We start from the raw sequence: 15,858 nt of genomic DNA, 5'->3' as shown, positions 1-15,858 counted from the left end.
ATGTTGTTGATGTATGGCTTTCATTTTGCATGGTGGAGTTTTAACTTGCACTTGTAGATGTAGCGGCGAATTGTGTTAACTGACAATGGTTTTCTGAAATGTTTGAGCCCACGCGGTAAGATCCTTTACACAATGATGTTGGTTTTTAATACAGTGCCGCCTGAGGGATCGAAGGTCACGGGCATTCAATGTTGGTTTTCAGCCTTGCTGATTATGTGTAGAAAGTTCTCCAGATTCTGATTATATTATGAACTGTAGAAGATGGAATCCCTAAATTCCTTGCAATTGAATGTTGAGAAACATTGTTAAACTGTTGGAGTTTTTTTTTTCACGCAGTGGTTATCCTCGCCCCATCTTTGCTTGTGAACAGCTGAGCCTTTTGGGGATGCTCCTTTTATACCCAATCATGACACTCACAATTAGTGTCCTCAGTTCCCAAACGCTTATTGAGTGTTATTAGAAGGAAAGGTGATGTAACACAGTGGTAAACATACCACTGTCCCAGCTTTTTTGAAACGTGTTGCAGGCATCCATTTCAAAATGAGCAAATATTTGCACAAAAACAGTAAAGTTTATCAGTTTGAACATCAAATATCTTGTCTTTGTGGTGTATTCAATTGAATATAGGTTGAAGAGGATTTGTAAATCATTGTATTCTGTTTTTATTTACATTTTACACAATGTCCCAACTTCATTGGAATTGGGGTTGTATTGAGAAAATGATGTACCAATTTAATCAATTAGCTGTTTGGCCCATAAGATGTCAGTAAATGGTGAAAAATGTTGAACATTGTTCTCCAGAGGCCAAGATGACACTTTGAGATATCTTGTTTTGTCCACATCCCAAAGATGTTCAGTTTACTGCCAAGCAGGAGTAAAGAAACTGAAAATAAAAAGAAAATATTCACATATTAGAAGTTGAAATCAGAGAATTTGGATTAAAAAAAAATCAAAACAATGAATCTATTGTCAAAATAGTTGTTGACTAATTTAATAGTTCATTATTAGTCAGTTAAACGTTGCAGCTCTTGTGTGCATCTTGTTTGGAAGTTCCTGTTATCATGTGGATGAAATTATAACTTGCTTTAACAACAAAAAGCAGCTTCCAGGTGCATCAGTGTAGAACGGTTAACAGGATGGTAACAGTATGATATCTGCAGACAAACAACTTCAACATGCTCATTTTCAGAGTTCATTTCTTCACAACAGGAAGAAAGACAGAAGTGCCGTTCTGTCTTGTCTTACGTCTAAGTGCTAACTGTACTTAATTTATTTTTTAGGACAATGTATACTCTGGCAGAATATTTTTATAAAATTGGATTTTATTTAACATAACCAATATGTAAAGTGCTTGTTACTGTCACTGTCAGTTTGATGATTGCTGCAGTGTTTGTTGGTAGGTCAAAGCAACACAATATTCATGCAAATCAGTCTGTGCTCATGTGTCACCCTGTGGAGCAGATCCATTAAAGTGAATTGAAATTTGGTTTGCAAATTGTTTGTCCAAAATGCTAGCATGTGTGACCCATTTGATCCTTGAACATTTCCAGCTTTCGTTCACACCAAGGGTGTAATGAATTTATTCTGTAAAAAAAATTTTTTTTGTAGAGTGTCTGAGAGCCTCCTACCTCCTGTTACCCGGTCCCTGTCTGTACCAGACTCTGGTTCTGTGTGGGAAAAACAGAACTCATCTTCTCAGGCGTCTTGCACACCAAACCTCCAACAAGCTGCTCCAAGCAGTGAGTTTCAACCACCATTCACTAGATGGTTGGTTACTTGGGAACCACATGAGTTTGTTGTTTACTCTTGATGTGCTATACATTAAAAGCGGTTCTTATAAGTGGTCAAACCTGTACCTGTCTTTGTTTACAATAAAATATGATTTATTTGTCAATTTGAAGCAAAGTACACCAATTTTGGAAGCTATCATCACTAAAAACGTGTAATCTATTTTATTGTTCCGGACAGCATGGGACGGCAGCAGTGTGTGGGATTTACCAATAGACTCAGTGGCGCAGGCTCCAACTATCGAGCAGATGCAGCAGTTAGAGAAGTCAAAGTCTGCAAAGGTAACCAATATTTCTGTGCACTTTTCCATTTCCTCTTTCAGTTTACGCTGTCAAGCTTACCGTATCTATAAAGCATGTTTAAACCTGTGCTTCGCCACAGAGGCGTACTGTATTTCCTTGATTAACAGCCCGGGCGTTTATTTTTTCAAAACCGCGTGCAGACCTGGTGCCTAAACGAGGCAGGCTCGTATTCAAGGCAGGCTCGTATTAAGACTGCACTTCAGTCATCATCTGTCTCACTGACAGATATCTGAAGCTTTTGTACAACAATCATTTTCACATAAACTTTCACATTATGTCATAATAAAAGATGGAGAAGCGATCAGAGCACCGCAGCATGATGAGCTGCTCCTGCTGCATTCACTGTGCCTGTCATTTCAAAGCATCACTGATTATCACCTTGCTTCTGCTTAAAACGGCCTTGTTTCTGCTTAAAACTGACTTTAGAATGATTTAAGAGGTTTTACCTTGTAATAATCCCATTATTCCCTTTGATCACTTTGGGTGAAAAGAGTCAGTCTCAGATGAGCTGCTGTGCTCCCAAATGACGCATGCGCAGTGAAGGCAGGGCAGACCAATTTTTAGGGGGGACCGTTTGGTCTGTGACACCGGCAATTAAATGGGAGGCCCGTATTTAAGGTCAGGTGTTTAATCAAGGAAATATGGTATCTAAAGTATTAAAGGATTTAAAAGAACATGAATTTTACTGCATCTTACCCAAAGAGTCTTGTCTGCAATTCCAGTTCAGAATTACATCTTTAAATGATTTGTGATTTTTGTTGTGCATCTTATATTACACCATTTCCAGTTATAAACATTGAATGAGCCCTGTACGCAGTCTTTGAAAAATTCAACACACAGTTTAGAAGAAATGTTATTTTCATGTAAAATTATGCCCCCTGCAGGCCTCCTGAAAATCAGCTACCCAATACAGCAAGTGTGTTTTAAAAATAATCATGTTAAAAAAAAATACAGCATATTATTTTTATGGACCTGTCACACCGTGACACAACTGATGAGTGTTACTGCGGGTGAGACATCTTGCAGCTTTCTCCATCTTTGTTGAGAAGAACAGTTCTGCTCTGGTTAGTCCACAAGTGGGAATTTAAATCCTTTTGGAAAAAGGAGTTGTGCTGTGTGGAAGTAGATGATGTGGGTGAAATGCTGATAATTGTCTGTACATTTTGTTCCAGGTTTGAGAGTAAGCTGGATAAGTCACGGTCATTTTTCAAAGCCACAAGAAAGTTTTATACTAAGTTCTGCTCATATAGAACTCACCGTGAAAAAAAGTCATCCATTTTCTCCATTGACATTTTAGAAAACTCTTATATAAAGCATTTTAAGCCTTGAACCAAGCCAATCAGCTGTGAGAGTAATCATGAGCATAAAAAAAATATCAAAAATCGTCAACAAAACAGTCAGTCAGATTCTGTGGAGATTTTCAAGTCCAGACTTAAGACGCACTTATTTTCCGTTTCATGTGGCTAGCATACTGGTACACTTTTGTTTTACGCTTTTTACTCTTTTAATTCATGTTATTAGTAATTGGAGCGGGCTGCGGCCTCAACTTTACCTAAATTCTGGGTCTTTTAGTGAAGTTTAGGGCTAGTGGCCGGTGATCACCTTAGTATTTCTCTGTTTTTCTTGTTGTTTAATGCTGGCAAATTATACAGTATTTTTTGTCTTTCTGATGCCTGATTCTGTTTTTTTCTCTCTGTTTAAGGTGCAGCTCCATCCAGAGATGGGAGTTGTATTCGTGTTGGCGACCCTCCTGTCCTGCTGCACCAGTAGCATTTCTTGTACAACCCCTGGCAATAATTATGGAATCACCGGCCTCGGAGGATGTTCAGTCAGTTGTTTAATTTTGTAGAAAAAAAGCAGATCACAGACATGACACAAAACTAAAGTCATTTCAAATGGCAACTTTCTGGCTTTAAGAAACACTATAAGAAATCAGGAAAAAAAATTGTGGCAGTCAGTAACGGTTACTTTTTTAGACCAAGCAGAGGGAAAAAAATATGGACTCACTCAATTCTGAGGAATAAATTATGGAATCACCCTGTAAATTTTCATCCCCATACCTAACACCTGCATCAAATCAGATCTGCTCGTTAGTCTGCATCTAAAAAGGAGTGATCACACCTTGGACTGACATGAATCATGGCTCCAATACGAGAGATGTCAGTTGAAACAAAGGAGAGGATTATCAAACTCTTAAAAGAGGGTAAATCATCACGCAATGTTGCAAAAGATGTTGGTTGTTCACAGTCAGCTGTGTCTAAACTCTGGACCAAATACAACATGGGAAGGTTGTTAAAGGCAAACATACTGGTAGACCAAGGAAGACATCAAAGCGTCAAGACAGAAAACTTAAAGCAATATGTCTCAAAAATCGAAAATGCACAACAAAACAAATGAGGAACGAATGGGAGGAAACTGGAGTCAATGTCTGTGACTGAACTGTGAGAAACCGCCTAAAGGAAATGGGATTTACATACAGAAAAGCTAAACGAAAGCCATCATTAACACCTAAACAGAAAAAAACAAGGTTACAATGGGCTAAGGAAAAGCAATCGTGGACTGTGGATGAATGGATGAAAGTCATATTCAATGATGAATCTCGAATCTGCATTGGGCAGGGTGATGATGCTGGAACTTTTGTTTGGTGCCATTCCAATGAGATTTATAAAGATGACTGCCTGAAGAGAACATGTAAATTTCCACAATCATTGATGATATGGGGCTGCATGTCAGGTAAAGGCACTGGGGAGATGGCTGTCATTACATCATCAATAAATACACAAGTTTACGTTGATATTTTGGACACTTTTCTTATCCCATCAATTGAAAGGATGTTTGGGGATGATGAAATCTTTTTTTAAGATAATGCATCTTGCCATAGAGCAAAAACTGTGAAAACAATCCTTGCAAACAGACACATAGGGTCAATGTCATGGCCTGCAAAAAGTCCGGATCTTAATCCAATTGAAAATCTTTGGTGGAAGTTGAAAATGGTCCATGACAAGGCTCCAACCTGCAAAGCTGATCTGGCAAGAGCAATCAGAGAAAATTGGAGCCAGATTGATGAAGAGTACTGTCACTCATTAAGTGCATGCCTCAGAGACTGCAAGCTGTTATAAAAGCCAGAGGTGGTGCAACAGAATACTATTGATGTGTTGGGGCATTCTTTTGTTTTTCATGATTCCATAATTTTTTCCTCAGAATTGAGTGATTCCATATTTTTTTCCCTCTGCTTGGTCTAAAAAGTAACCGTTACTGACTGCCACAATTTTTTTTACTGATTTCTTATAGTGTTTCTTAAAGCCAGAAAGTTGCCATTTGAAATGACTTTAGTTTTGTCATGTCTGTGATCTGCTTTTTTTTCTACAAAATTAAACAACTGAATGAACATCCTCCGAGGCCGGTGATTCCATAATTTTTGCCAGGGGTTGTATATTCGTCTGTGAATTGTTCTGTAATTTATGTTTTGTAGCATGGCCCAACCAGAGGGTCACCCCTTTGAGTCTGGTCTGCTTGAGGTTTCTTCCTCAGAGGGAGTTTTTCCCTTACCACTGTTGCTCTGGGGGTTGATAAGGTTAGACCTTACCTGTGTGAAGCGCTTTGAGGCAACTCTGTTGTGATTTGGCGCTATATAATGAAAATAAATTGAAATTGAAAAATAAACTGCAAAACGAACAAAAAGGCAAAGGTACAAGACTGCATAATTACATTTAAGCAAGAATGAACTACACATCCCATAATTTCTCTCGAGCTTCTCAACTTTCTCCTAATGCAGGCATGCCCACATTCTTTCCTATGAAGGGCCACAAATTAATCTGGGAGGAGGGCCACAGGTCTTTGTAAAATTCTGTTGAAAACAACTATTTTGTCCACCTTTGTAATGAAAAGTGAAACCTTCACTTAATTGAAGAATGAAAGAAAATTACACTAATTCAGTACTTTATAATACTATGTTTGCAACATTTAAATTACACATCACAAAATGCCCCCTAGACGGTTTAAAAAAAAAATCCTGTAAGCCCATGTCCTGCTGGATTGGAATTCTGTGCATCTAAAGCATTTGCACGCATGCTGTGCACTGCTCTGTAAGCCCCTTTCACACCGGGGCTGCTCCCAGTTGCATCGTGTGTCATCATGACGATGCCACTTGGAAGCAACCTAGTGCAGAGACGATGCAGCTTGGCGCCACAACAGCGCGAGGGATGCAAAGGACGAAGCAGATCGGATGCCAAAAATTAAACATGTTTAATTTTGTTTGCGTCCTCTGGTCGATGCAGAATTAAGTGGTTTCAGCGCAAGTCAGAGCAACAGGATGGTATTCAGCGTGACTGGAAGCCACACACTCACAAGACAACGTTACCCGACGCCAGTTTATGATTCCTGCTGTGTTCCATTGTTCCCGCAGTATAAATCACACAGGGTTGTTTTTATACCGTGTACACAATGCAGTAAAACTACACGCTCAAAAAAGAGCACAGAAAAAAAAAATGCTGATTGCAGCTCCTCGCTGTCCCCTCAAACTCCCTCATCATTGTGTTAAATAAAGGACATAAGTCCTGCTCACAGACTGATTGCCAGAGACAGGACATGTCCACATCAAGTATAACTCCAGACATATCCACATTTAATGGACGGTTTGTTAGCGTGCGCATCTCGCGGTCAAAGGAGGAAAGATAAACTATAACAGAACTTAGAGCGCAGGCCTGCAGCTCAGCACAAGAACAAATATAAACTAGAAGAGAAATCAGAGTGCACAGTCTGGTTGCAGCCAAACTGTGCACTCTGATTTCTCTGTGCAGAGAACCTGCAGGCTGCGTTCTCACCTCCTCTCTGCCCCCTGCTGCGCGCACCTGACGTAGATATTCCTGCGTCATCATGACGCCACAGGAAGCAACTCGAAGCAGATCTGGTGTGAAGGGGGCTGTAGTGTGAACCGCTGAGCGGCTCACTTCAGCAGAGTTCCCATGTCATTAACTGAGTGCAGCAGCAACAAAACAACTGCTTACCCTGCTGTTCACTGGGTTTAAAAAAATGACCAAGTAACAGCCATGTCCACCAATCAAGAGACATCGCTGTGTCAGTTTAGGATTGTGTAGTGTCGTCCTTTGCAGTGACATTGGTAATAAAACACATTTTTGGTCAAATAATGTTAATATACAGACTTGTGTCTTCTACAGCAGCACATACCATCATTACACGACGGCGTAGCTCTTAATGAGTCTGTTTTAAATGGGTACTACTTTTTAGCCCATAATCTAAATTGCTATGGATAATAAGAATAGGATTTTTGCTTTCTGAACTGCACGATCAAGCTCTGTTGTGAATTTGCTGAAGTTCGTGTGTGGAACTACAAAAGAATCGTTATTACATACACGTTCTTTTTTCATACCACTGTTCTGTTGTAACAGTCGCAATTATGCTTTAATGTTTGCGGTTATAGTTGTGAAAGAAACCACATTATTTTATGATTACTTCCTCCGACAGTTAGAGCTGGAGAGGCGTGAGGCAGAAATGAGAGCTAAGAGGGAAGAAGAGGAGAGGAAACGACTGGAGGAGGCCCTGCGGGCTCACCAGGAGGAAGAGCGAAAACGTTTGGAGGAAGAGGAACTTGCTCGACAGAAACAGGTGCATTTGAAACGTTCAAACCCCGTGAGCTGGTATGGCATAGGGAATCACTTCTCTGTGGCGGTGAGGGGAATCATGGGTTGTTGTGTATTATTAGGAGGAAGCGTTGAGGCGAGAGCAAGAAGAGGCGCAGCGCAGGAAGCAGGAAGAAGAGGAGAGGCTGGCCCAGGAGGAAGCTCTTCGCAGACTAGAGGAGAGGCGAAGGGAAGAGGAAGAGCGGAAAAAACGGGAAGAATTCCACCGCAAACAAGTAAGGGATGCCGACATTATTCTTCCCGTGTTTGTCACATCTGAGAATGAAATATGATGAATTGTATTTGCTGCCTCCCTAGGAAGAGGAGCGCAGGAAGCAGGAGGAACTAGAAGCATTAAGGAGGCGTGAGGAGGAGAAGCGGGCAGAGGAAGAGAAGCGGGCAGAGGAAGAGGCTGCAGCTGCTGCCGCCGCTGCTGCTTTGGCTCAGCAACAACTGGAGGAGCAGAAAAGAAGGGAGCAGGAGGCCCAGAGGCAGCAGGAGCTTCAGAGACAGAGACAGCAGCAACAGGAGGCTCTTAGACGAATTCAGCAACAGCAGCTGCAGCAACAGCAGCTTGCACAGATGAAGGTACAAACACTGCAGAGATGGAAGATGAAGCTTAGCATGAAGCTAATAAAATGCATCCTGCTGTCTCATAGCTTCCATCTTCATCAAAGTGGGGCCAGCAGTCAGCCAACATTCTGAACCAGACACACAACGCCCTGTCACTTGCAGAAATCCAGAAACTAGAAGAGGAGCAAGAACAGCAGGCACGGGAGGAGGTATAAGCAGCGAGCAGCAGACTAACGCTGGGTGCTTGTAGTCAACATTGTTTAATACATGTTTTTAATTGTGAAAAGTCTAACTAGTTTGGTACTGAATTCCTTCTGATGTGTAAGTTTACACACGTTCACACCCGTTTTTTTTTTTTGTTTTGTTTTTTTCGCTGTTCCTGCAGCAGCGACGTCAGCAGCAAGAGCTTCTGAAGCTTCAGCAGCAGCAGGCTTTGCATCAGGTGCCGCAGCCGCAGGCTAAGTTGTCTGGTTGGGGCAACATGGCCAAGCAGCAAGTGGTTACCAAGTCACTGTTGGAGATCCAGAGAGAGGAAGCGCAGCAGATGAAACAGCAGAAGGAGCAGCATCAACACCCCATTGTTGCACCGCAGACTCGCACACAACCAGAGTGTATGTCTGACAAGCAGAGTTTGGCCTTATTAAATGCTTTAATTTGTTCACTTATGTGTAGAAAGAAGCAACTCACCTATGTGATAATTTGTCACTAATGAGAAATGGTTCAGGCAACATTAAATATGTTTTCTGTCTGCCACTTCCTGTAGACATCTTTACGCAACTCTGTGTGGGGGCCGGTAACTCGAGCACCTGTTCCTCTTGGATGTCAGATTCCAGTAGTATCTGGGGGACACCCACAACTCAAACATGGGCTTTTGGGATGAAGCTGTGAAGGATGCAGCCCAGCAACCTCTCCAGGCCAAAAAGAGCAGTGCACAGAAGAACAATAAGGGCAACGCCAACCTCAGGTACCTGACTGGAACCCATGCTCACTGTCGTGCCGTTAACAGTTAACTGCCCCCTCTGGTGAAAATAATCAGGGTTTGTCCAACCATTATATGTACTGTTTTATGTAGAGTTTTGGGATGGCAGCCCACCTGGCTGGAAATTTTTACGAGGTGTAGTGAGAGCTGCCGTGAATACTTCTACCGTTGTCTGATTAATGAATATGTTTCACAGTAAAAGATGAAAGTCTGTTGTTTTTGCATGGAACATATTTAGAAATTAACTGCTGAGATAAAACTGGAACAGGCTTGAACATTTTATGTTGTTGAATATGTGTGACAAATGAGAGTGACTGTAAAGGACGGCTGTAATGAGGTGAGATCTTTTGATACATCAGTAAAACCCACAGCGCTCTGGATGCTGGGCCAATAAGACAAGGTGGTTGCTGCTGATCTACAAGGATACGGGACAGCACATGGATCTGAAAGTATTTTTCTTGTTTGTTTTTTTATTTGTCCACATACAGTAACAGTTTGAGTGGACGAGTCAACAAGAAGGTAGAAGAGGAGGAGAAGCTACTCAAGCTGTTCCAAGGAATTGGTAAAAGTCAGCAGGACACGTTTATGCAGTGGTGTGAGCAAACCCTGCACACCCTCAACACAGCCAACAATCTGGATGGTATGACCAAAAGGAAATATTAAGCCCAGTTTTTGCAGACCTGAGCTATGAAATGTTGCATTTATTGTGTCCAAACATCACATGCTTTTTTTAATTTCAGCATTAAGCATTTCACTACAAACTGGTTTGTTTTCAGTTTTTTCCCTCTTCCATGTTTCCTTCCAGTTCCAACATTTGCATCTTTCCTGAAGGAGGTGGACTCTCCCTATGAGGTGCACGACTATGTCAGGGCCTATCTGGGGGACACTCCCGAGGCCAAGGACTTTGCCAAGCAGTTTCTCGAACGTCGTGCCAAACAGAACACTAACCAACAGAAACAGGCACCGCAGATCCAACACCAAGCCCTCAAACTGCAGCAGGTGAGGGAGACTGGAATTTTGCCCGTTAGTTAAAGGATCTACATTTTTGCCGCCAGCTGTTTCAGGGAAGATGCGAAGGAGGAATGTGCACGTTCAGCTGAGATGCCGGATCGCAGGTTAATCTGTAACCACTGGTAAAGAAACACCAGAGAGCTCTGGCAAGTTCAGGAAGTCCATTTGTTTTTGGACCTGATGTTTTGTGATCTTTTCTTGGTATTGCTGTTATAGCCAGTATCATCTGGAAAGACTTTTGAGTCCACATTTCTGTGAAGTCCAAGTTTTCTTTAAACTGTGAATTCTGTTCTCCCAATGCACGTTTCTCTCATGCCAAGGATTCTGTATGGGGAGGAACAGGAACATCATCTCTCTACCAGACCAACCACACGAGCGGCCAGCAGCGCTTTGAGACCGTCACCTCAGGGAAGAAGAAGAAAAAGCAGAAGATGGTTCGCGCAGACCCCAGCCTGCTAGGTAAAACATTGGCTCCTACGGTGCATCCAGAAAGTATACACAGCGCTTCGCTTTTTCCACATTTGGTGTTACAGCCTTATTCCAAAACGGATTAAATTCATTTTGTTTCCCTCAAAGTTCTACACACAATACCCCATAGTGACAATATGAAAAAGTTTTACATTTTTACAAATTTATTAAAATACGAAATCACATGTACATATGAATATTTGTATTAAGGGCCTTTGCTATAAAGCTCAAATTTGAGCTCAGGTGTTTCCTGTTTCCACTGATCATCATTGAGATGTTTCTACAGCTTAATTGGAATCCACCTGGAGTAAATTTATTTGATTGGATATGATTTGGAAAGGCACACACCTGTCTGCATATAAGGTCCAACAGTTGACTGCATGTCAGAGCACAAACCAAACATGAAGTCAAAGATCTCCAAGACAGGATTGTCTTGATGCACAAATCTGGGGAAGGGTACAGAAACATTTCTGCTGCTTTAAAGGTCCCAATGAGCACAGTGACCTCAGTCATCTATAAATGGAAGAAGTTCAGATCCACCAAGACTCTTACAAGAGCTAGCCATTCGTCTAAACTGAGCGATCGTGACAGAAGGACCTTAGTCAGGGAGGTGACCAAGAACCTGATGGTCACTCTGTCAGAACTCCAGTATGCCTCTCACGGAGAGAGGAGAACCTTCCAGAAGGACAACCATCTCTGCAGCATTCTACCAATCAGGCCTGTATGGTAGAGTGGCCAGACAGAAGACACTCCTTAGTAAAAGGCACATGGCAGCCCACCTGGAGTTTGCCAAAAGGCACCTGAAGGACTTTCAGACCATAAACTCCTCTGGTCTGATGAGACAAAGATTGAACTCTTTAGTGTGAATGCCAGGTGTCATGTTTGGGGGAAACCAGGCACCATCCCTACAGTGAAGCATGGTGGTGGCATCATCATGCTGTGGGGATGTTTTTCAGCAGCAGGAACTGAGAGGCGAGTCAGGATTGAGGGAAAGATGAATGCAGCAATTTACAAAGACATCCTGGATGAAAACCTGCTCCAGAGCGCTCTTGACCTCAGACTGGGGTGATGGTTCATCTTTCAGCAGAACAATGACCCTGAGCACACAACCAAGATATCAAAGGAGTGGCTTCGGGACAACTCTGTGAATGTCCTTGAGTGGTCCAACCAGAACCCAGACCTGAATCTGATTGAACATGTCTGGAGAGATCTGAAAATGTCTGTGCACCAACGTTCCCCATGCAACCTGATGGAGCTTGAGAGGTGCTGCAAAGAGGAATGGACAAAACTGCACCAAGCTTGTGGCATCATATTCAAGAAGACTGGTTAAAGCAGGGCTATTCAACTATATTTTTCCGGAGGCCAAATTTGTCAGAATTCTTTGATCTGTGGGCCGGACATTCTCGTGACCTGTACTATTACTCTCGGATGTACAATTGAGACAAATGCTACTGCATTTCTTTTTCCCTTTTTATTTAACAGAACATCAAAAATATATACTAATGAAGTCACTGAGTGTGAGAAAGTGCAGCAGCCTGTGCTTAAGATCACATGTGAAAATGTTTTTGTTTTTTTTGTTTTTTTAAAGCAGTCAGCTTTTCAACTACATCAGCCACTGTTTTATCCTCCCCCGAAGACTCAGATTAAGACCATTCAAATGATGCATGATATCACTTAAAAAGCACATTTCTGAGTCAAATTTCTCATCCAGCATTTTTGTCAGAAATGTTTCAGCCTTCTTGTGCTTGCATTCACATAGAAAGGTGATAATTTCCTCCCTCAGTTCACAGACCACCTGACGTTGTGTAAAAGTAGGTCAGTTTGCTCAGCTGATATATCAGCAAGTAGTCTGCGAAACAACTTGTGCTGAAGACTGGATGTTGCTCTGATAAAGTTCACTGCAGCAATCACAGAGTCAACGGTACTTTTAAACTCACCACTAAGCTGAGAGTAGAGGACACTCTGGTGAACGAGACAGTGGACAGACTGTAGTTTTGGTGCAACAGAAGACAGTCCTTTGACCCTTCCTGCCATTGAGGGAACTCCATCTGTAACCAGCAGGTTAACATGCCCCAGGTCCAGTCCATTGTCTTTAAAAAAGCAATAAGCTTTTGGAAAATTATTTCCCCTGTTGTTTGTCCTTCCAGTGGAATTAGGCCCAACAGATCCTCCTTGAAACAGTCACCATTGAAAAACCGCACATACAAAGTTGTGCTGTATCGGAGCTGTCAGCTGAGTCATCCACAGCCAGCGACATGAATTCAGCTTTCTTCAACTGACTTAGAAGAGTCTCTAAAACATCCAGTCGTCTTGCAGCTGTTGTATCTGACAGAGGGATTGACTTGATTGAAACTTTACCTGCTGTTTTAGCTTGTGCGCTACCAGCTCGTCGATGGCAGCTAATATACATTCTTTCACTGTTTTGGAGTCAGTGAATGGCATTTTCTTTTTAGCAAGAACCCACTCAACACACAGGGATGCTGCCGTTGACTTCTGTTGCAGAGTGCAGCTACGGGAGAAGATTGCAGTGCTTCGCTTGTAGTTCACATTAAGTCCTTTTGTTTTTATTTGATGAGCATCAGAACCCGGTGGATATTCATTGTCAAAACGGGAGTGAGTCGTAATGAAGTGCCTTTGCATGTTATATTCCTTATTCACCACGCAGTCACAACACAGCAGGCACACGGGACTGCCTTCGGCATTTTCTACGTGCACATATTCATCAGTCCAGTCATTATTAAATCTTCTATTTTCGTTGTCAACTTTACGTCTCTTCTCCTTTGAATGCTCTCGGTTGTCGTCGTCTTCTTCGTTTGATTCGTTTATTGGTGGTTTGCAAACCAATACGGTACATTACCGCCACCAACTGTTCAAATTCCCGCAATGCCTTCACGTGAGGTGGGGCTGTTTGGAAACAGTGCTGACGTGCCGTAAAGGATTCAACATGCCGCAAAGCGCCACAAAGTGTCGTAAAATGCCGAAAATTGGCGAATACGCTTTGTAGCGGCTTTTGATTGTGTATTTATTAATATTTATGGGTAAGTGGGCCGTGGGCCGGTCCAAACTTATTAAAAGGCCGGTTCTGGCCTGTGGGCCGCCAGTTGAATAGCCCTGGGTTAGAGAGTGGTTAAAGTGTGGGGCTTGAGACCAGAGGATCCTCGGTTCAAATCCCAGCCTGACCAGAAAATCACTAAGAGGTCTGTAAACCCCTAGTTGCTCCCGGTGTGTAGTGAGCGCCTTGTATGGCAGCACACTGACATCGGGGTGAATGTGAGGCATTATTGTAAAATGCTTTGAACATCTGATGCAGATAGAAAAGCACTATATAAATGCAGTCCATTTACCATTTAAGACTTGAGGCTGTGTGAATACTTATGTGTTGTGAGTAGAATTTTGAGGAGATGAATTTATTCCATTTTGGAAAAAAATATGGAAAAAGTGAAGTGCTGTGAATACTATCAGATGCACCCTTAGTCTTAACACTTGGTTGTGATGTCACCATGTTTTTTAATCAGTTTTGTTGTTGTTTTTCCCCCCTTCCAGGTTTTTCTGTTAATGCATCATCTGAGAGACTGAATATGGGTGAGATTGAGACTTTGGAGGACTTTTAAGGGACTGCAGTCAAGCAAACTCCACTGACTGTATCCAGTTTGAACAGCAGCCGTTTTACCCAAACTCCAGTCCCAGTCCCCTCACTGCTTCCATTCTCACCTTTCACTTTTTTGTTCCTTCCAGTTTGTTTTCTCGATCATTCTCTTGCAACCCCCCGTTCCACAATCAACTTGGAGTTGTGAACAGTGATGTGAAGCAGTGTGTGGTGTGTGTGTGTGTGTGTGTGTGTGTGTGTGTGTGTGTGTGTGTGTGTGTGTGTGTGTGTGTGTGTGTGTGTGTGTGTGTGTGTGTGTGTGTGTGTGTGTGTGTGTGTGTTTGTGTTTGTGTTTTCCTTGTTGCTGACAGACCTGTAATCTAATGAAAAGGCAGGCGAATTAACTAAACGCTCAGTGAAAGATCCCACAAATGTGCAGTCACCAAATGAAGACAGAGAGGCATCGATGCCCGTTTGGCATCATCTGCTCGGGCTGTTGTCACGAAACTTGACAGTGATGACAATCCTGATTTTGGTCTCAATTCAACACTTTTTTTATTTTTTTTTTTTGGTAAGTAAGGATTTATGGTGGAGATGCAAATATGGGAAAAGTTGGAGAGATTATTTTTGCTTTTATTTATTGAAAACATTTGCCCTGCACTAAAGCCCCCCCCCCCCCCCCGTGTCTTCCCCCCTTTCCCTGTTTTCTGCTGGGTGTTCATGGATAACGATGGTAGAGCCCAAGGATTCGTGCCCACTTATGTCCTGTTTTAAGGACATGTGCAAAAGTTCCAAGTAGTTATCTATTTCTTGTAAAATACTAGGCTGTTTAAAGAATAAATTTTCAATTCTGCATCTGTATTATAATATATGAAAATGAATTGCTGGAGTCATACTTTTTTATTGCAGTATGAAATTAAACAGTCTGTGTGGGCTGTTTACATTTGTGTCTGATAAATTAAAGGGGAGTTGTTAGGGTTGGGGTGGATTGAATATGCACTATTTTATCATGATGGCTCTGTGGGATAGGAGCTGGACTACTAACCAACAGACCAAGGTTCGATTCCAGGGGTGACCATTTCAAGATACCTATGTGTATTTGTTCTAAAATACTTCATTTGCAGTGTTCCAGTCCCTCCAGCTCGTAATGGGTACCCAGCCTCGTTGGGGGGGCGGAGAGTAGTCTGTTCAATTTCAGTATTCCTTTTTTAAAACCATTTCTACTCTTCAGTAATTATTTTTTGAACCAGTATTCAGTCATTTTCTTCTGGTTATCTTGGTCTGGCTTGCAGTGGCAGCAGAGGAAGCAGCTCATCCCACACTTCCCTATCTGTAGCCAACTCCTCTTAACTCTTCTTGGATGATCCTGTGGTGTTCCCAAGCCAGTTGGGAGATGTAAAGACAGTTTGCAGCAACCTGATGGTGTATTTTTACTATTCAGGCAGTCAGATTAATAAAGTACATCTTTATGTGGAGCAGCTGCATACAGTTAAGAAACAGTTAATGCAGTCA

At 42.1% G+C, this 15,858-nt stretch overlaps 1 protein-coding gene and 1 long non-coding RNA gene across 2 annotated transcripts in view; one reads left to right on the top strand and one right to left on the bottom strand.

The window, feature by feature from the left end:
* The window catches only part of gigyf2 (GRB10 interacting GYF protein 2), a 48,525-nt gene extending 33,973 nt beyond the window's left edge, over positions 1–14,552 (top strand). The window contains 13 exon segments of the mRNA XM_034182797.1: positions 1,609–1,739; positions 1,969–2,069; positions 7,575–7,715; positions 7,813–7,965; positions 8,048–8,317; positions 8,389–8,511; positions 8,688–8,959; positions 9,088–9,143; positions 9,146–9,266; positions 9,770–9,921; positions 10,087–10,280; positions 10,613–10,751; positions 14,304–14,552. Of these exon segments, the coding sequence (XP_034038688.1) occupies positions 1,609–1,739; positions 1,969–2,069; positions 7,575–7,715; positions 7,813–7,965; positions 8,048–8,317; positions 8,389–8,511; positions 8,688–8,959; positions 9,088–9,143; positions 9,146–9,266; positions 9,770–9,921; positions 10,087–10,280; positions 10,613–10,751; positions 14,304–14,371 (1,921 nt within the window). The 3' untranslated portion in view covers positions 14,372–14,552.
* Positions 1,922–12,225, bottom strand: LOC117521491. The gene is made up of 3 exons (XR_004563953.1): positions 12,084–12,225; positions 4,053–4,057; positions 1,922–1,932 (listed from the first exon to the last, which is right to left on the bottom strand). It is a non-coding gene; the product is annotated as an uncharacterized LOC117521491 (long non-coding RNA).
* Positions 14,553–15,858: the final 1,306 nt, after the last annotated feature.

This window comes from Thalassophryne amazonica, chromosome 12 (genome assembly GCF_902500255.1).
Source record: "Thalassophryne amazonica chromosome 12, fThaAma1.1, whole genome shotgun sequence".
In the NCBI taxonomy this organism is placed as follows: domain Eukaryota; kingdom Metazoa; phylum Chordata; class Actinopteri; order Batrachoidiformes; family Batrachoididae; genus Thalassophryne; species Thalassophryne amazonica.
This window is presented reverse-complemented; position numbering and strand designations above follow the sequence as displayed.